This window comes from Synchiropus splendidus, chromosome 1, assembly GCF_027744825.2.
Source record: "Synchiropus splendidus isolate RoL2022-P1 chromosome 1, RoL_Sspl_1.0, whole genome shotgun sequence".
NCBI classification, from domain to species: Eukaryota; Metazoa; Chordata; class Actinopteri; order Syngnathiformes; family Callionymidae; genus Synchiropus; species Synchiropus splendidus.
The window spans coordinates 31,397,525-31,417,849 of NC_071334.1; the positions used below are offsets into that span (position 1 = coordinate 31,397,525).

Sequence of the window (20,325 nt, forward strand, 5' to 3'; positions counted from 1 at the left end):
ACTTACAACAGCTGGCCATGTTTACTCACCACTTTTGTAGCGCTCCCTCTGCTCGATCTTCAGCGTCAGGTAAAGGGTACGGATTGGGAAATAGACAGCCTGCGGATACACTCGTCCCACCTAGCAGATAAAAAGGGTGGGTCACAGATTACATTTCAAAGGCTCTCACTCAGGATTGCGAAGGAGAGGGTGAGCAGGTTTACAGAGAACTGATGAAAAGGAGAGATAGTCAGGGAAGGAATGTGTCAGAGAGCATCACGACACAGAGATCTGTGGTGCAACAGTGGGAGCGTTTGAAGCATCAAGTCAAGGGAGTTGAAAAATTCTTCATAGTTCAACAGTTAAAGTGAATGTGACTGATGATGACACTGTCCTCCACACTTTTGGGAGAACAACAGTGGAAATATGATCGTTAAAGTCAGGATGGAGGGAGCTTGAATATTTATTTTCCTTTGCAGGTGCAGACTTTTTTTTCATGGAATAGTAATAAATATTCAATGAACCAGCTGATTTTTTGACAGTGTACCAGTTGCTGATGAGTACACAGTCTCTTTCATGAAACACATTCAGGCCCTATGGAGTAGGGTAGAAGTTTGTACAAAGCTTGCTAATATAAAAACCATGTTTCTCATGCAAACAGAATGTCAACCTACACGTCGTGAGCCTCACTGTGCGTACCATCTAGTTTGGAGCATGCACCTTGAAGTAAACAGCAAATTATTTTAGCTTTATACTGCCTGAAATACTTCAGCTTAAAGAAATGTTCTTATTGGGTATATTATTACCAAAATGTAACCAAAATTCCACATAAGACTGGAAGCCTTTTCACTAAAGGTCATAAACTGACCAAGGCTCTGACAGATGTGTGTAGGACACCTGGCGCTCACTGTAACTGGACAAAGCACTTGCCTTGAGCAAGAACATGAGCTGAAACAAAAATCTGACAGGAAAGCAATACATTCTGCATTTTTGTGTGAAAGTAATGCAGATTTTTTTTTGGCCTCAAGGTGACTTAATCTGATCAAAAGCTAGAGAGAGTAAGTTATACTTTGAGATGGAGTGATACATGTTAAAGAACAAAAAGAAGAGGGTTCCTCAACTGGTCTGGCTTTTGGTTAGGGTTAGACCCAAATGAAAAAATATATAATTCTGTTAATAAAGTATGATATTTAAATGTGCCATTTATTCACAAAGAAAAACGAACTGCTCCAAAACTAATTTAGTTTCCTAGTTTCGGCTTCATGACGAATACCATGTTTGGCAACCTTTTGAAGATGAAGTGTTGTCTTGTTGACCAAATGAGTCAGCCCTTTTCAACTGCTAATAAATCAGTTTGTGTTTTAAGAGCAAAGCAACAAGGTTAGGAGATGAATTGGAGGGGAACTGTACTGAATTACAAGTGATCACTTACAAGGATTTCCTTGGTGGAGAAACAGTTTGGACCGCAAGAGCAAGGTCACAAGAACAGGAGCGTTGCATTCCTTCCATTTACCCAAGTCCCAAAAGCATGTAGGGAGATTTTTATCACTCGTCTTGGAACTTTGTCAGCATACCTGGCTAATGCTAGCGCTTCCACTATAGTAATCAAGGAAAGAGCAAGTTTATTGCTTGCATTTCGACTTTCCATGTCGATGGGGTTCCAGTCTTTAAATGTTTGAGGGGAATTCATTATCTAAATAGTTCCTAATGCGTCTCTCCCCTGAGCACCGCTTAGAAAACAGAGAAGAGAGACCCATCACGATGAAAAATACACTACTGAGATGAGATGGGAAGGAGTTAAGTACTAAGTGCCAGTTAAGAGCAGTATTAAAGATGAAAGCGGATGGAAAGCACTGAGGAAGAGGAGGATCTGGAGATCTGCACGCTAATGGGAAGATAAGAAATGTCATATTTTGGGGAAGCTGAGGTGGGCCCGAGGGGATATGAGACAAGGCAGAAGTAGGGAGGGTGGGAGAGTGCGAGCAGAGCTGTTGAGATTCTGTGTTAACGTCTGATTCATCTTCCCGCCTGGCCCCAGGCGCTCTTCTCACCTTCATCAATATTTCAGCATACGTTTTTTAAACATCCCGCCACCGCGGATTGACTGAATAATTCAGACAGGCGGGAGAGTTGAAGCCTTGCCCGAATTAAAATCAAGCTCTCTCCATATACGGGCATACAATAAAAATGGGTCATCATTTTAACCACTGAGCAGTCAACCAATTCTTAAACAAGAACAAGCAAAGATGAATACGCACATTCTCACACTGGCCTGTCACGACGTCACAGCGATGTGGTGTGCAATAGCAGAATCCTCTTTAAGGATCAGTCTCTTCAAATTGTGCAGAAATAATACTCCATTAAGCAAAGCAAATTAGCTCATGCTTTAATTGCTTTCGCTGTTCCTGCCGTGTGGATGCGTCCAATATTAACTTTAGAATCATTTCTTGAACAAATAATTTAAAAATCCATTTGCTAACCACTGATGAAAGCTAATAAATTGCTGGACAATTATTTGGATAAATAGATCGGCGTATGCCTCTTTGGCATGAATGCTGCTTTTTCTATTGAGGTTAAAAGGCATCCATTAGCAACAAATGGAAAACAGCAGAGCAATGTGCTTCCGTAAGAAGACAGGAAAACAAAATCCACATTATGGAAGTGGACATGAAAGTGTTCAGAGTGTTTTTCAAAAAAAAAAATCCCGTAAGAAGCAGATGACTTAAGAGTGTTGCTCGCAAAACTCAAGTCGTGCATTCCAGACATTTGAAGAGACGAACCGCTGCTGATTGGAGAGAGATTTACGTCCCGTGATTAAAAACTAGCTTTTTTTATTGTCAGCAATTCACTGTCAGAAACTTTCCCCTCTGCTGAACCGTTTCTCCATAGCTTAATTGGTTGTGTTCCGATCTATGCTCCGTTGAAGTCCAGCTTTTTTCTGATACGGATTTCACAACAAAATAGCCTTATTTTATATGTACAGTATGACACATTAACTGGACAAGCTAATCAATGATGCACAACTCTTTTAGTTGATGCTTTGCACTGCAAATTCTTATAAACACTCAGACCACTTCCTTGTAATTAACATTCTCTTTGCCGTATTCTCTGTACATAGAGATTTATAAACTCATTTCACAGCGAGGTCCTCACTTCCAAGTTTCCTTCACCTGTTGTAATGCTTCTAAATCGTCTCTCTGGAGGATCAATACTAAGAGATCTTCACAAATAAACCTAATATCCAGCTTCCAGCATCTTTCTCATTTAGTCAATGTCAGTAAAACGCTTCATCGTTTTAATTAAGCTGGTGCTTGAACTTCATCTTCAAAAAGGAGGGGATAAAATCCTGCACAATAGCGAGCAGTACTAATTATGCAGGAAATTTCAGTGTTGCGAGGAGCGTTCAAGTTTTACAGTCAATGGCTGAATCATGGTATGGTCATGGCAATCATGGCTGAAAGAATGAGCAAACTCTATTCACGACAGATTTTGAGTGGTTGCCAACCACTGGAGCCACAGCAGTACAAATTAAATGACTAAAGACAAATATGTACCTACCTGACTTATCAAGTTGAGCAGTGGTTTCCCCTCGGAGCCAACCAAACAGGTAAGAAGCTGAGGTATCCAGGCCAGCCACTGGATCGGCGGGACACCAATACAGTATTTGTCGACAGCATCAGCCAGGGTGTTTTTGTCATCAAAGCTCAGCAGCCACAAAACCTTTCAGAGCAAGAAAGAGAGATGTAAGACTTAGATCAGAAACACGTGTAAACAACATGAACACAACTCATGCAAATGCAGGTGAATATTTAATAATAACACCACTTCTAGTAAACTGATGGCTGCGAGAAATGACGTCTTGATCAGTAATTAGATTCACTGCCTCTCTGGCTCCTCTCACAGCAGGAAGAAGGTGCTGTGCAATGGACAGCTACTGCTTGGCAATCCTCACCATCATCAAAGCTGAGCCTGTGCAGATCAGATCTCACCTCCCCCGGTGTGCTGAGGTGTGCATCTACATTATGATGAAGATATTAACCTCACTTGCACCTCTCCGGGCTAAGCTGACAAGGTTATCCAGGCTCTGTATAATTACAGAAAATGACTGGTCTGCGCTCTTCAACCTATGTGGATCAGCAGGTTAAACAAAAACACCTATCTGGCATCAGTACAGAAAATGATCACATTGCCATGCCTAAACATTGTTTGCGGTCCACCAGGCATGAATTATAGATGACATTTCCATCCACACAGGAACCAAATGCCTTGAATATGATCATTGACTAACATACAAAAAAACACAGATATCAGATGAGGACAAACTACAACTGAATTTTAAACAACAGTCCAGTTATTACAAATTACAAAAACAATGACTATAAAAATTTAAACAAAATAAAGTAATGTCTATTAAATGTTCCACCCAACCGTTGTGTATGTCTTCAAGCACTGATGAATGAAAATTTTTACATCTGACAGTTCTCACTTGAAATATTCTCCCTCTCAGAAAAAGTGTGTGTGTGTGTGTGTGTGTGTGTGTGCGTGCGTGCGTGCGTGCGTGCGTGCGTGCGTGCGTGCGTGTTCCTGTACTTCTGTCTTTGAGAACCAGATGAGTTTTTGACAAACAATGTTTGGACATTTCTGAGAAGTGAGGACATATTGCATGGTACTTGCAGTACTTCAACTCACAGTTTGAGTGTGAAGACTTAAGTTAAGTTTATACATTCCCTTTGGATGGCTAAGGCTTGGGAAAGCATTACTTAAATGATTGTCCTCACCAAGATACAAGTTCAAACACGTGTGTGTGAGGGGGTGGGTGTGTTCCAGTGTGGTCGGCCTCTGTCACACACACAGCTCTGGCAGAGAAGATAACTTGAGTCTGACTGCTAGAGAAAGGTCAGACTGTGGGCATGAATGGAGAGCCGGGGTGTCAAGGGATGCCATTAGTCCTTTAACCCCACAGAAGAGGATTCACTCCATCATTGATCTGCAGAGGGGACTGGTCCATAGCCAGTACAACAGCCCTGCGATCTATCAAATTGCTGCTCTTGTGAAGAATGAGTCCACTTAATCAGGATCATGAATGTTTGAGCTAAACAAAAGGCAGTATGGGTGGTAATAAACCATGACATACATCATTCATATTGGGCGACAACAACTTAATTTGAAGGTTAAGGTTTTGAAACTTTAAAACTGTTTAGCATCACCTAAAATGATCATTTGAACTAATAGTACAACATTTTATGGGCACTTGGCTCAGAAGATTCATTGTCTTACTCTTAACCTGATCTTCCCACATCTGTCCATATCTTCCCTTTTTTTTCCGACATGACTGGCACATCCTCAAAAGCCTGTGGCTGCATAAAGCCAATAGTCTCTTCTCAACCAGTTTTCCCCACAGCCATCTCTCCTTACAAATGTGTATTTAACAAAAACTAGTCTAAACTACTTGCAAAGAGTAAGTGGCTAGGACACCACAGAAACAGCACAATTTACCTTTGCCAGATACTTGCGGGACTTGCTCTCGTTTTGGTGGCGGCAGGCGTGAAGGTAGCAGGTGATGGCAGACACTCCCAGGTGAAGCTGACGGTCCTTGACAAAGATGTTTTCCAGGTAATCCCCCCACATGGCCCAGGCCTTTACCAGGACGTCATGCATCTGGACCGCTGCTGAGAAAGCTTTGTTTGCTTCCTCGGACCTGAACACGAGACAAACATGAGGCCTATCGACTGATGCAGAGACCTGAACCTAAACCAGCAGAGAACATTAAGGCTTACGGCAAACAACCGTAGCAGTGCAGGAAATAATATAAGCAGAGGTTCAAGGAACTACATGAAAGAAGTTGAACTCAACATCATCACGCTTCCTTAATACCCAAAAGCCTGTAAACCACTTGTTAGCGTAACTTTTTAAAACTTTTAACACAGGATTCACTTCTTGGATTAACAGATACTATGATGAACCCCACTGAAAATCAAGACAACAACAACATAAGGCAGTCAAATGGGAAAAAAGTAAGTAAAGTGGAGCTCCATTTAAGGAGTGTTTGCAAAAGTACTTTCCCTCTTGCATGAACGGAAATGGCTCCCAAGCCAATGAATTCAAATATGTTATTATAAAAAGCATTTTGGCATGTGATTAAGAAATGAGAGCTTGATTGCTTTGGGAGTGAGAGCCAAAGACCCTCCAGTAATACTTAATGGGGTTGCCACACTCACTTTGTCTATGTTGAAGTACATTAACAGTTTTAGCATTGGCTCAGTGGGAGCATTGGAACTCAACAGACTGTCAAAGCTTTGACACCTGTTTAATTGAATGATCCCCAAATCCTAAGCACATGTGGCTACTCTCTCACACACACACACACTAACACACACGCACATTCCAAAGTCTTACCCCTGCTCCGCTGTTAATACTCTTCTGGTGTATGGGGAAACTTAATGATTGCTATAAACCCTGCTGAGGTGAAAGCAAGTACTGCTGATCTGAGAGATTTCAGCAAATTGCCCCCAGTTAATTATTGAGCTGCATATACGTTTAATAAACCTTCAATTTGTCTTTCACCCCTCAGGACACATTGTCACGTCAAATATGAAGGGCAAAACATAGGAGCAGCACTCAGTGGAAGTGTGGGCCCCACAGGCAAATCCCCTGGATGCAAACCAGGAAGACTGATGGGCCTGTTGGCAAAGATTCATCTCAACATCCCAGCAATTCAAGGGGGCTGCGGAGCCTCTGAGGCGCAGCGGCCTACAGCCAAAATAGATGAACAATATGTGATTGCTTAGTCCTGACAGGCCACGACACCCACATGGAGTCAAGGGACCACTGACACAGTTTGAGGACAGAAAGTTCAAGCATGGAAGTCAGGGGGACAAAGTGGCAATTTTAGAAGGTTATAATACCAACACCACCAACAATGCACTAATGACTGAAAGGTTCATGACATAACTGATGAGAGTGGATTAGTATGAAGTTTACAAGGCATAATCAACCCTGAGAAAGTTCACAAATATACTCTTTTTTTATGGGTCACATTGGGGCAGTCCAAAATGAACACATTTTCGAGTGAAAAGTTCATTTAAGATAATGTACAACGATCTGTGGACGTCTAGCGTCCAACTGAAAGGCTTCACATCTATGTGTGATGTGGTTTAAGTCTGAAGCCATGACATTTACCAAGAATGGGATAAAAGACTAAGTCAAAATAGGGATATGTGTATGTCAAAGTGTAAAACCCAAATATTGATTGGAAACAGGGACTGTATACAGAACCTTGGAAATAGGCGAGAAAATATATTCAATTTAAGCACTCACTGAAGTGCTCACTGCAAATGTTTCAGTTAAGACTAATGTATAGATATGAAGACAAATGCCATATACCAATGTTAAATGCTGCAAAGAGAAACGATGAATGTAAGAGGACAAAGGTTTGACCAACTTGTTAATCTGTGCCAGGAACATTCCCTTGAGAGCGTAGAATTCAGCAGTCATCTCTTTGGTGAAATACTTGAGGTTAGTCGACTCAATCACCTCCAGACCCTAAAAGAAAAAAAAAAAAAATCACCCAGAGCGCAAACAAAGTGCTTTAACACTGTGAAGTAAACACGGCCATGATGACAGGTGAAAAACAAACAAAAAGCTTGGTGTTCATTAAGAAGTAAGAAAAGATGTGTTGAGGGAACGAAAGTTCTATTATAGTGAGTCACTGATTAGGTGTCTGCAACACGCTGCTGTGACAAACGATGTGCAGCAGGAGGAGGAAAGGGAGAGGCACCATGGAAGATGAGATAGAAGAGAGACACAGAGAGTGGGTGCACTTTTAATGACTTGTGGAGTGTTCCGCCGCTTCTATTAATCAGAGTACTCCATGGGCTTAAGAGCAAACGTGAATGCTAGTTACACTCCCTCTTAAGTCACGCTGCTATAACTTCTCACAGACTCCAAACACTTATGACTCTTCAAACACCTGGAAATGATGGAATCACCAGCAGAAACGGAATTGTTGCAAAGCATATCACAATTGATCACAAAAGTCATGCTCTGAACCATTAAGTCTAGCTTTTTAGTCTTGTTCTTTTAGTCTCAGAAGGAAAAGGAAAAAAAAAATAGATGTGACCAGGTAGACAGGAAACAGTTTATTGATGAAGGTGAAAACACACCCTCTAGTGTAGACTGTCATGAATCTTGACGATATTTTGAGAAGAATGAACGATCTCACATCCAAATCAAGATTTTTATATCATAGGCATCAATGTTACATAACTCTAGTTAGTGTGCTTTAGAAGAACTTTACATGTCCCAGACCTGGGGAAAAACTGTCGCAACACCTTTGGTTGCATCTGGAACAAGACTTTGACTCACTGCAATAGGATTTAGTCCCTTACCCGTTTTGGTTGACACTGAGTTGTTAATGTCCACTTCTGACTTTGTCAAGTTTTATATTTAAACCATTTAACAAATGTGTCCTCAATAATTGATTGACTCATTTCCATAACAGAGTTTTTAGTGCCAGAGTATACTACAACATTTGGACACCTGCTGTGACCAGGTGGATTTGCCGGATCACCAGAGAAGTGGTAGAGAATACAGACGGGCAATAACATGGGCCATTTAGGCGCTTTAATGCAAGCAAAATGCCTGTAACTCATTGGTCATATGTGACGAGGCAATATCTTAGCAGCATGAAGCATGTTGTCCTGTAATAATCCAGGGTTATAGTCTGAAATGTATGGTATTCTACACTTTCATCTATCATCACATAGTTCATTTAAAACACTGATGAGTTGTAACACCCCAAGTGGCTAACATGTAAACATTAGCACACCATGAAAGGTTTTGTGATCGTTTTGACAGCACTAAAATGCATTCTCAATAGATTGCTATCAAAAGCTTGAGCTGTGGCATCTCCCGATAAAACATCAGTTTGGTAAGATGAAACCACAAGTAAACACATGACATCATATTAAAAAAAAGCAACAAAAAAACATCCTTCTTACCTGCATGCACTCATTTTTGCCCATGACACCAGCCAGCTGCAGATAACATTTAACCTGCTGTCTGATCTTCTGGAAGCAGTCCACGACTGGTACCGTTGGTATGGTATGGATACGACTCAAGATGTCAAGAGAAACATTCACCAAACCCTTGAGGAGAGTTTCAGTTTCTTTCAGAACAGGCTTCATGTCATGGAGCAAACAACAAACACCAGGTGATCGCTATAACTACCTGTTTGCGTGCAATCTTGCCATACTGAATGATGGCCGACGCGGAGGCATGAACTCCAAGCATGGCATTGTTGTTGTTTGGATCATGCTGGGTATTTGTCTCATAAGCCGTTACAATGGCTGTGGAAAAACAAAAATACTAATGAGCAATGATGTTCATTTTCACATGAAAACATTTTTTTAACCCTTAACCACAAATATTTACGGTTAACCATTAGGGACCATTTTTAAGAAACAATTTCATAATAGACTTACACACATTACATAACCAGCAGCAACTGCAGGACCCCATTGATCCACTGTGATCTTTCCAATTATGCAAATGCAATTTGATAGTGCCACCATAGCATTATTTTCATATTTTAACAGCTTTATTCAGCTTATTAATTTACTGTTTAATGATAAATAAGTGTTTATATCTAAGGAAAGGCACTGGTTCTCTGTTTTGAAGTCAGTGGCTTATTGGTTTAATATTTCTCAAAAGAGAAATAATAGAATAATATTTGAGTAAACAATGGTGATAAGCATTTCATATATATATATTCAATATTTCTTCGGTGTAGGGCTGGAGGGCGAGGTCTGTCATTAGTTCAGAACATCATAGTGAGAACTGGAGCACAAGTTGCTTGAAACATCACATTTTGCAGTGGCTGCCTCTCTGAACGGTTTCAAAGTCACCATGGGGGAGAGCGAGCAGGGACCCGGGTAAAGGTAAGCGAGTGCGTCTGTGTGTGAGTCACCGCGAGTGTGTGTTGCATCCTGCAGGGAGAGGGAGTGCTTAAGCTAGCTGACATTTGAAATGTACAGACACCCAGAGAGGGTTCTGCACTCGTGGCATTTCAAAGCCTGATCTTAGAACTAGCGGGGGATGAGCAGTAATCAGTTTGAGTATTTCAATAATGATTTGTTCAAGCTTTTAATACCAAACAACACAGATTAAATGAGGCCATTCTAGTCAGAACCAGCTTTCCAAGCAAACCTTGATAGTGGTGCTGGCGCCACATAAATATGCTGCTCCAGTGAGACAAGTCGTCAGACACGATGGGCAAGCGGTTCCTCCAGGTTTTCACCACCGTCTTCATGTCGTGAAGGCTGGTGTTGCGTCCAAGGTTGGCTTGCTGGAGCCCGGCGTTGATCTGAGCAGCTTCTTGTAACTCTATGATTTGCTGTGCCGCCTGGGAGGAAACACATAATGTGTCAAACCTGCATGCAGCCATATTAATGAAATTCCTCAAAGAAGCAATGACAGAAAGAAGAGAATACAATTGGGTGAACAACAAAAAGCACATAGGAGTATGAATGATAATTTGTAAGAAGTGGAGGATAATCTCTGGTTTAATAAGAAACATCCTAATCATTCCCAACAGGAGCATAAACTGCTTATTGATACAAGCATACATTAGAACTAGTGCAGAGTGTGCTCTAAATACACTGTGCTCTCATATCAATCTCAAATGCTCTTCACTGCAGACGAGCGTAATGAAGAGAAAATAGGCTCGTCCTTCAATCTCATTCTTTGAGCTTTATTGATTGGCCCAAAGCTGCTGGGTGAACATATAATCAATCATCTGAAATATAACTACTCATCAATCAATATTAGAGCCGGGCCTTTTAATCGATAATGCGGCTGATAATGCATCGATCGTCAGTCACCGCAGAGATTTGATGATAACTTGATTCAAATGATGCTCGAGCCATTTTCCGTCTGCAGAAGTCGGGGCGACATGTGGAGCCATGAGTGTGCGATACAAAGTTTGGAATGGAGATTTACAAGCCGCAGCTCGGTGGTGAAGGGAAATAAATAGCTTGTTTTCCCTCGACTGGGGTAAATAATTGGGCCGCGTACGTGCGTGCGTGCGCACACACGCGGTCACCACATTCAAATACCCATTTTAAAAAGATAAATACGGTGAATCATGGTGCGTTGATGACTTAACCCACAATCAAATCAACCAGAACTAAATAAATTAGGCAACAGGGTTCCACCCCTCCACCATTACCTACTAATACCAGGTGATTGCCCATTTCTAACCTTCATTCAGAATGTCCCATCCATCATGTAAATGTAATTCAGCGGCAGGTATTTAATCAAATGGTATCTGATGGCTGGGAAGTAATTATAGCCATGCAGGACTGCCTCTGTTCCTTCTTTCTCATTCTTACATTGTCCCCTTCACTGTGTTCTATCAACACCTTTTCTACCTTCATTTATCCTTTTCATATCCCCTTCTCTCAGACTAGCCCACTTTTCCCTTCGTCTTCTTTTGTCTGGTGCCTCCTGAAATCTGAGGCCCTTTCTCTATATTTAAATAAAGCGAGAAATAGAGGACATTGTGATCATCCGCCAATCATCTCCACACTTCTTTTTTCTATCAACTCGGGCATGACAGCTCATCCCACTTTCCCCAGTAAACATCCCCAATATCTGTGTTGTTGTACGCAGCCGCTGTGTTCTGAGTTTGTAACAAAAACAAATGCAAAGTTTGTTTTATAGGTTGGAATCATGCATCAGTCCAATTTTAAGATGTGTCCCCTTACTTCAGATCCAGCAGCTGTGTGTGTGTGTGTGTGTGTGTGTGTGTGTGTGTGTGTGTGTGTGTGTGTGTGTGTGTGTGTGTGTGTGTGTGTGTGTGTGTGTGTGTGTGTGTGTGTGTGTGTGTGTGTGTGTGTGTGTGTGTGTGTGTGTGTGTGTGTGTGTGCGGAACTGATTTAGCGTCACATTTGTCGCATGTTGTTGGTTACTCGGTGCTCACACATTTTAAAAAAAGGACTGCATTGCACAAATCAGAATCTGTTTTGGAGTGAGAGTGGGGTGGAGGGAGCAGCTGAGCTTCATGTGAGCGGAGAGAGAGGGATTACATGGTAGCATGACGGCACAGTCCGGTCAGTTAGGTATTCATGTGTTTGAAATGCTGGGAACAATTCTGGTATTTATAGTTGAAACTATGTCCTCTTTGACCACCGACAGTGAGCATCAGGACCCAGAACATAATGAGTACTGACCTGTAGCAGAGGTGTGTGAACGTGAGACACGATGTGAGGCAACCTTCGCCACTCTCGGATGGCGAGGCTAGAAGCCATCTCCACCAGGCGTTCTATGAAGTTGAGTTGCTGCTCCTCAGGGTGGCAGATGGCCAGGTAGCCCCTGTGCATGTTCACCTTCCAGGCCATTTCCTTGGGGCAGCTCAGCTCCACCTAAAAATAAACAGATGGATGTTGAAGTGCTGCACATCAATGGGAGCACAGTGCCCAGAACTTTGCAATTGTCTTTGTCAGGATGTGCCGAGCTCATTCATAAAGATTGGCCTGGAAGAATATAGACTTCATTTCTGTTCTCACTTGTCCTTCGAAAAAAAAAACTACGAAGAGAAGCAAAATAAAGTCTCCCCTGCCTGTGCAGAATCATTTGTAGAGGAAGTAGTGATTAATTTTTCTAGAATCAATCAGCATTTAAGACACATTTTTAGTATAATGTGTTTTCATTTGCTTTGCTGAGCATGATACCAATAATTAAACCATTTTCTAATTCTGTGAGCAGAAAAACCACACCAATAAGCCAAATGGAAAGACAGCATGTGTTAAATGACCTACCTCTACACATGACCGGTGAAAGCGCAGCATAATTACAAATTGTTATTTCATTAAACAGCTGACTGGCCAATAATATGATGTTAATACTGAACAAAAAAAACCTGATGCAATAGGGCGACAGCTGGTAACATGTCGACTGGTCTCATGTGGCACAGCAAGCTGCTGCAGTAATCTAACAACAATCTGAGGAAAAAAGGCCCAGGGTATATTCCACGCTTGGTGAAGTGACGTCCAAATAGACGGCTTTATTTTGAGTTCCTACATTCTTATTCCAGTTTTCAATCATGAATGGCAAATCAACCAGCCAGTGACCAGGACCTAGTATTGATTAAGGCACAGCAGGAATTAGCACTTAAGCTGCAGGCCATTAAACTTGTCTGTCTGGAAGGAAGAACAGATGCAACGCTAGAAACATAGATGTGGACATGCATTCGGACCAACACCTTGTGAGAGACGTGAAGTGATGCATGCCGATTGTGGGAGATGCTTGATGAACAGTCCCAAGAAAGGCTGCCCTTATCAACAGCCAGCATTAATTGAAAGCAGGGACATTTAAACTTTGCCTCTGAGCAGGTGTAAGGCGCAAGCAGCGGAAAACCAACTTCCTCTCCACCACCATAAAACAAATCACCTCCCAGCAGATGCTAGAGTAATTATTCTCCCATGCAGCTGTTGTAAATATTAGCTGCAGTTACAGCTACACAAGGAGAGATGGAAGCAGAATAAAGCCCTAAATATGTTTATAATCAAAAGAATAGCAGTTACTGAAAAGACAGAAAGAGAAATGAAGAATAAGCTGAAGGGAAAAGCAGCGAAAAAGGTGATAAAGCAGAGTTGGAGCTGCCATCAAGACAATTTAATTAGGTGTCACTGTAGGACAGAGTGCCTCAATGGATTAACTCCAAGTCTCCTTGAGAGAGCAAAGCAAGAGTATATGTTATTTGTCAGGTACTATCACACACTTGCCACCCATCTGCACTTTGTTTCGGGAAACATGAAGCCAATAAAGTAACCGAGTGAACTGGTCCATTTTAAGATTCCGAGGTGCCTTTCTTTTTCTCATCTATCGGTACAGGAGGAGCAAAAAAGTTGCAAGTCAACCAAAAATTCTGGACAAAAAGTAGCTAAAATATAAGGGCAAGTTCTTATAAAATAAAAGAATGCTAAGTTACGCCCATCTAGTGCTGCTTCATGGGACCTAAGGCAACAAAAAATATGAACAAGTAAATGGAGAGATAAGTTACTTTCTGAGCTAGCTTGAAACATGCGATTGATCTCACATACGATGTCTGTTAATGCTGTGAGAGCGCTGCTTTTCGACCAGCATCAAACGTTACTTCAGGTTTCGTGTGCTGTGTAGTAGCAAACCACAATGCTCGTCGCAGGCTCTCAATTGATAGTCCAAGTCAGAGCCAGTAGGTGGGACAAGCTCTACAGGGTTTCGGTAAGTAATGATGTCAACTAATGTCTGCTCGCTCCTACCTCTGATAATTGATCAGCTTTAGCATCTACCGGATTCTGCGGTGAAGTCACACATCCAATGTTCGTTTTGTAGTCCAAATAAAGCAAATAAATAATTTACAAGACAAACACTCGAAACTCACATCACTAATTATCATTTTAGTTTAGGCGCAGCAGAGGTGTGATCCGAGGCATGAGGCAGTGGACCAGAAAATAATTTAATATTTTTTCTTTATTTTTTTTATCTTAGACTAGAAGAATCAGAAACTTAGGCTCCCTATATGAATTGGCTTTGTAATCTAATTCACAATGAAGAATTCAAAGCCTTACCTGCACCAGAGCCTCTTTCATGGCACCCCAGTTTGAAACCCTCCAAGCACATTCCAGCACCAGGTAAGGATTGGAATGGCCTTTAGATTGGCCATATTCTGTCAATGGTTCCCACTGGTTCAGTTCCTTTGAACAGCTGCAAAAATCACATTCACTTAAATTCAACTCAAACTCATTAAGCAGATGGTTACAACGTCCTAGCAGAAATATAATTAAAAGAAATGATGCCCAACAAAACCTCTCACTAAATCTTACCGTATCCAGTGGTCTTCCCAGAGTTGATATTCTGGGAAAATAGCCGGAGAAACGTTGCTCCTCTCATGTTCTTTTCGAGCTTTCTCCATTGCTTTCTCATAACTTTCCTGTGCCTGTTGAGAAACATTATTGGGAATTAACTTTGTCTCTAAATGAATGACAGCGAATAAACAGTGAGTTATCTGCAGCCCCACCTGTTCAAAGAAACCGTGTTGCTCATAGGCAATGGCAGTCGCAGTCTCAGGGAACTTGCATCGTTTCTGCCACAAGCCAGCCCACATATCCTCCTCTTGGAGCAGAGAATACAGTTCAGCTAGAGAATCCAGAATCTCCTGCTGAGGTGGTGTGATACTCTCTTGTTCGTAAACCTCTGCACTCTGCTTGGGTTTGTTGTGCAGGCTGAGACCTTTTTCAAAAGCCTGCTGCTCCAGCATGAGAGTTGAGCGCAGCCAGAGGTTGTGAGTCTTGCCCAAGTACTTCAGAACACAGGGTCGAATGGGAATGGGGGGAACACACTGAGACATGGACTCCACAAAGCAGTTTAGGGCGCTCGGCTGACAGTCTCTTTGGGCCTGATGGCTGCCGCTGCACAGGAAGGGACTGATTTCTCCAGACAGAGCCTGGGAGGGGGGGAAACACACATCATCACAAATTAACTTTAGAATCACTGCCTTTGGCTATTGACACTTACATGAGCTGTATTTAACAATAGATTGATGAGAAGAAACAAGGCAGATGACGCAACAGCTAGTGGGATGGATGGATAGAGAAAGAGAGAGAGAAAGAAATGTGCTCAAAAATTTATTTAACACAATGGAGCCTATATGATGCGTTTAGACCATAGCTGTTAAGTGTCATATTAATCTTGATGGGCATGTTTTGGATTTCAATAACTAATTTGTTCTTCTGTAACAAAAGCCGAAATTAGGTGCTAGCTTGTTACAGTGTTTACCAGATTGAATTTCACATTTTTTTTCTGCAGATCATAATATGTGTGGCATAGCAGGCTATGTGCTAACAATATGCCACCAATTTACAGATGCATCATTTACTACCCAAGACTTAACAAAGGATTTTTTTTTCTCTACTCACATGCTGCTGTCGGTCCGAAAGAATCTTCCAGAGACGTGGAAATAGCTGAACCCAGGTCTTCTCAGCCAGTGGGGTGGAGATGTGGCACAGCTGGACCAGAGCATTCAGCAGTGCCCCAGTCTTAGACAAAAAAGAAAGATCTCTGTGATCAGGAATGCAGTAGTAGCCACTGGGCAATGGATACTTGAGATGAGGCTGCAGCTCAAGATAGATTCCTGGGACTGACCGAAAATACAACAACCCAAAATGCAGCCACCTTAAGACTATTTGGTCATTTATGTGGTACCAGGTCGAGAGGAAGAATCTCACCTTCACCTCCCGTAACGAATCAAGGAACTTGTCATGTCGATTAGTGAGCATGTGAAGTTGGTTGCCTGCATCTCTTTCAGCCTGATCCTTTGTCTTTGCGATGGATGTCTGGTCGCCAGGAGCCAATTCAATGTCAATCTCCACATCCTGCCAGAAAACATTAGGTATAAGTAATTGTAGGGATGCACCAAATTGAAATTTGGTTGCCAAAGCTAAATAAAGAGCTTTTTTTGTTCACATTTTTTTCAAAACGTTGTGTCAATAGTCAAGAACATATTTATATACATGTTACATGCAAAGAAAATTAGATTAAATGATTTGTTTGCTTTTCAAATAATAAAAAAAACATAACATAACCCATTTTATTAAAGGCTGATAACATACAGAGAAGGCTCTAAAAAATATGGTTGAACACCCATTGCAAAGTGAAATTCTATTCACGCTCTCTCACACTAAAAGAACCGAAAACTTCAACAATGTACTGTACTTTGGACTACACATATCACTGACGCCATGACGCCGGTTGGAACCGTTCATGTTTAATATTTAACAACTGAGGCAAAAAAAAGAAATTGATCAAAATAAGAGGAAATGTGTGATACATGGGTCTCAAAATTAGAATAATGGTCCTGTCTGGTCTGCAGGAGACCGGTGACTCTCGGCTTCGGTGGCGGAGAGCCACCAAAGTTGCCTTTTTTGAACCCACTATTCAGCCAAATATTTTTGGCCACCGAATGTTTATTGCATCCCTAAGTAAATGTACAGTGAAACAAGCATTAAGAAATACTGGTGTGGAGAAGTCACTTATCACATTCTTATGACTGTCTGTGTGGGCCAGTGACATACCTCCTCTTTGGTGTCACTGCTTTCTCGTTCTCGTGGCTCCTGCTTAACATGGGTGGCCATGGCAAAGGCAGCACGGTCATGGCTGTCAGCCAGGTTGATGACGTTTGTAATCGATGGCAGCATGGACCCCTGGCAGCTCGTGCCAATTATAGTATTCCGCTCGCAAACAGCTAGCAGCAGCTAAAAAACATGAACACGAGATGTAAAATAAACAAGCAAGAGTCAGATGCCTTGAAGGGATCTGTATTTGAAGAGGCCAGAACATATCAATACTTGTGTTTTACACATTACTGGGTTACCTCAGTGCACTGTTTGATCCAGAAGTGGCTGCCCATGGCTTCCCAGTTTTGTGAACAACAGATGTAGAGGAGCCGCTCGTAGACACGTCGCTTCATGGAAGCATCAAACACTTCAAAGAACTTGGCTCTGATCAGCGGCTGCGTGCAGCGGAGTCCTGAGAGAAAGGCAGGCTCCAACTTTGACGTGATGTCACTTCCCGAAAGACTCTCATCCCTGCATTATGACAGTGTTGACACGGATTAGACGCTGCTGCTGATTGTCATGATCCTTCATATTATGCCATAAATTTGAATGCAGATGATATAGCCATTCAGAGTTAATCTGACAAATTTCTACAACAATCGTTGCAATGATATGGAATTAAAACTAAAAATAAGTTGCTTCTGTCTGGCAAAGAGGCTGCGTCACACTTATCTAACACATCCATCTTTCTAGATTCTAGATCATTCTATTGCAGATAAATTCTTGTTCTTGTTGGAACAAATTGCACAACAGATGGAAAATGGAGGAGGGAATAAAAAGGAAAAATGACAAGGAACGCTAGCCCAGCTGTATATTGCATCCATTTAAACCGTTCCTATGGCCCAGCTGTTTTATACTCCCATTATCATTACTTGTGTTCTATCATGGTTTCACTGCTATTTTTTAAGTCTATTGACATGTCTAGCAGATGGGGTGTAGCAATGCAAAGTACTTTGGCGAACTAAATGTATATGTGCGGGACAGAAAGACAAATGGAGCCACAGTTTGATGAATAGGAACAACAGGGCAGTTGCTCTCCTTTGGCACCTTACCTACCAGGTGTCTCATTATATGGTAGTGACTCTGAAACCTCTGTAATCCTGTGATCTACCCTGGTAGGAAATCCATCTCCACTTGTGTGTGTTGTCCGTCACCTTATTGTAGACCCTCAACATTATTAAGATCAGTTGAGATCCTTTTAATTACAGAAATCCATTTGTAAGATGTAGGTTTCCAGCGCTCCTCGACTCAACTTCAAAAGTCACTACCCTGAATACAACCTCAACCTTCCTCCCTGCTGTGAGATGGATCCAAGGGCAAGATGGCATCAGTCGGCACGGCCATTTGGCCATGTGATGAATGACGGTAATTACCTGTAGACATAATTAACGAGGTCCAGGAACTGGGCGTTTAACTCAAGTTCATCAGGGAAACGCTTCTCAATGTAGGTCATCATCTTCACCAGCAGGATGGACTTTTCCCGCAGATTAGGCATCTAAAAGATGAAGGGTTTTTGGACATACAAAGAGATGAAACATGCCCTAAAACATAAACAAAGGCAATTTACAAAAGCAATCGTACTTGATTTGCAGCCATACGGGAGCTGTTTTTCACCCACTCCTCAACAATCTTGACAACTGCACGCAGGATTTTGGGGTCGGGCGACTTCTCGATCAGAGAGGTGAGAACCTGGATGAGGTTCTTCCTCATGTCCATGCTCATGACAGACAGCCGGGTCTTGACGAGGTCCAGACTCAGCATCACTAGCTCGCTGGTCACTGTGGCAATGGAAATGGTGACATCAAGTACAGTGAACAACAGAACCAACAGCCATTTCTACTCCATCCCGTCATTACATTGGATTAAAATTCACTTACACATTTCATAAATGAAAACAAGAGTGTGTAAAAACAGATTAGTCATCAATGAGATGAGAGTGACTTCAGGAATGTTTCTCGCTAAGGCTCACAGTCTGTCTGGTGCGAGTGCCCCTAGTCGAGGTCCCCCCCAATATCATTAGAGATCCATTTACTCTGCAGATAGCATCTCCTTGCCATTACCCTCCTTTCGAGGGACACCAAGAATTATGAGGCGTCTCACCTCTGTGAAGTCTAACAAGAACAGCGTCTACTAACACAATATCTTTGAGCATCTTTGAAAGACAAAATACACATTATTAGTGCTCAGAAATTGTGTATTTCGGTCTGTAAGTTAAGACTCAAGGAGCTGCATTGTGAGCATGAATAAGGATATCCACAGAAAAGTTAACAAAAACTTCACTGTCAACAGTCTTGTGAGTTTCTCAACATGCTTGGCAGCATTTACGTTTTTAAACTGGGAAATACATAAACCAAGTATGAGGATAATCCCAACCATACCTGTGCTGTTCTCTGCAGCTCCAGGGTTAGCCTGCTGTGGACTCAAGTGTTCCCGAACCATCTTCTGGAGGGACCGCATAAACACTGAAATAAGGCGGTCAATGTAGTTGGCATTGTAGCTGCAGGCCGATTTTAGAATCATTAGGGTTCCTGGAACACAGATAAAGGAAAATTGATTGTCATTGTTGTGAACAAGAGTATAAGCACAAATCTCAGAACATTCTTCTTCTCATGGTTGTTTGGATAGACTTACAAGATGGACAAGTTGGCACGGACCTGGGTGACAAGTTTCTCAAGATCCCTGATACGTGGTACATTTTCACTACAACCATATTATCAAAGCCACAACAGAAAATCGAGAAAAATAGGATGTCATATTTCATTTTATATTGCCCGAAAAGCCCACGGATGAACAATGACGTTGAGCACTAAAGCTTCTCCAGGTTATTTTAAACAATTAACAAAGCTGTACAACTTTTTCTCACATTTCTGTGTGACATTTCCAAAAAAGATTTTTTAGCGATCCAAGTTCCTACACTGATGTGTAATACTTGAAAACAGGCATGGTGAAGTTTCAAAGACATACCCGTCCTTGAAAGTAAAATGCTTGAAAAGAGAAGTTTTATAGAAAAAGGTAAAAAAAAAAAAGAAATGATTTATAGCAAAAGAGCAAAGTGTCTTACCAAATAGCTGAGTAGGGTTTGTGTTGCTGGTGGCTTTTTCATAGCTTGTGAGTCCCTCATAGATGACCTTGCCCACGGCTGCATACAGACACTCCAGTTCCTCGTACTTTGACGCCACGTTTGATGTGCCTT

General features: G+C 41.8%; 1 protein-coding gene across 4 annotated transcripts in view; it reads right to left on the reverse strand.

Moving 5' to 3' along the window:
• Nucleotides 1–20,325, reverse strand: part of trrap (transformation/transcription domain-associated protein) — a 63,690-nt gene that overhangs the window by 13,535 nt on the left and 29,830 nt on the right. For all 4 annotated transcript variants that reach the window (XM_053879512.1, XM_053879486.1, XM_053879495.1 and 1 more), the window contains 19 exons: nucleotides 20,194–20,322; nucleotides 19,511–19,660; nucleotides 18,714–18,910; nucleotides 18,506–18,627; nucleotides 17,390–17,603; nucleotides 17,091–17,270; nucleotides 16,245–16,391; nucleotides 15,936–16,055; nucleotides 15,038–15,463; nucleotides 14,844–14,956; nucleotides 14,589–14,724; nucleotides 12,210–12,401; nucleotides 10,186–10,381; nucleotides 9,208–9,326; nucleotides 8,979–9,125; nucleotides 7,421–7,521; nucleotides 5,476–5,677; nucleotides 3,538–3,699; nucleotides 30–120 (listed from right to left, as the gene is read on the reverse strand). In XM_053879512.1, coding sequence (XP_053735487.1) covers nucleotides 30–120; nucleotides 3,538–3,699; nucleotides 5,476–5,677; nucleotides 7,421–7,521; nucleotides 8,979–9,125; nucleotides 9,208–9,326; nucleotides 10,186–10,381; nucleotides 12,210–12,401; nucleotides 14,589–14,724; nucleotides 14,844–14,956; nucleotides 15,038–15,463; nucleotides 15,936–16,055; nucleotides 16,245–16,391; nucleotides 17,091–17,270; nucleotides 17,390–17,603; nucleotides 18,506–18,627; nucleotides 18,714–18,910; nucleotides 19,511–19,660; nucleotides 20,194–20,322 — 3,144 coding nt within the window. The remainder of the gene's footprint in view (nucleotides 1–29; nucleotides 121–3,537; nucleotides 3,700–5,475; nucleotides 5,678–7,420; nucleotides 7,522–8,978; nucleotides 9,126–9,207; nucleotides 9,327–10,185; nucleotides 10,382–12,209; nucleotides 12,402–14,588; nucleotides 14,725–14,843; nucleotides 14,957–15,037; nucleotides 15,464–15,935; nucleotides 16,056–16,244; nucleotides 16,392–17,090; nucleotides 17,271–17,389; nucleotides 17,604–18,505; nucleotides 18,628–18,713; nucleotides 18,911–19,510; nucleotides 19,661–20,193; nucleotides 20,323–20,325) is intronic.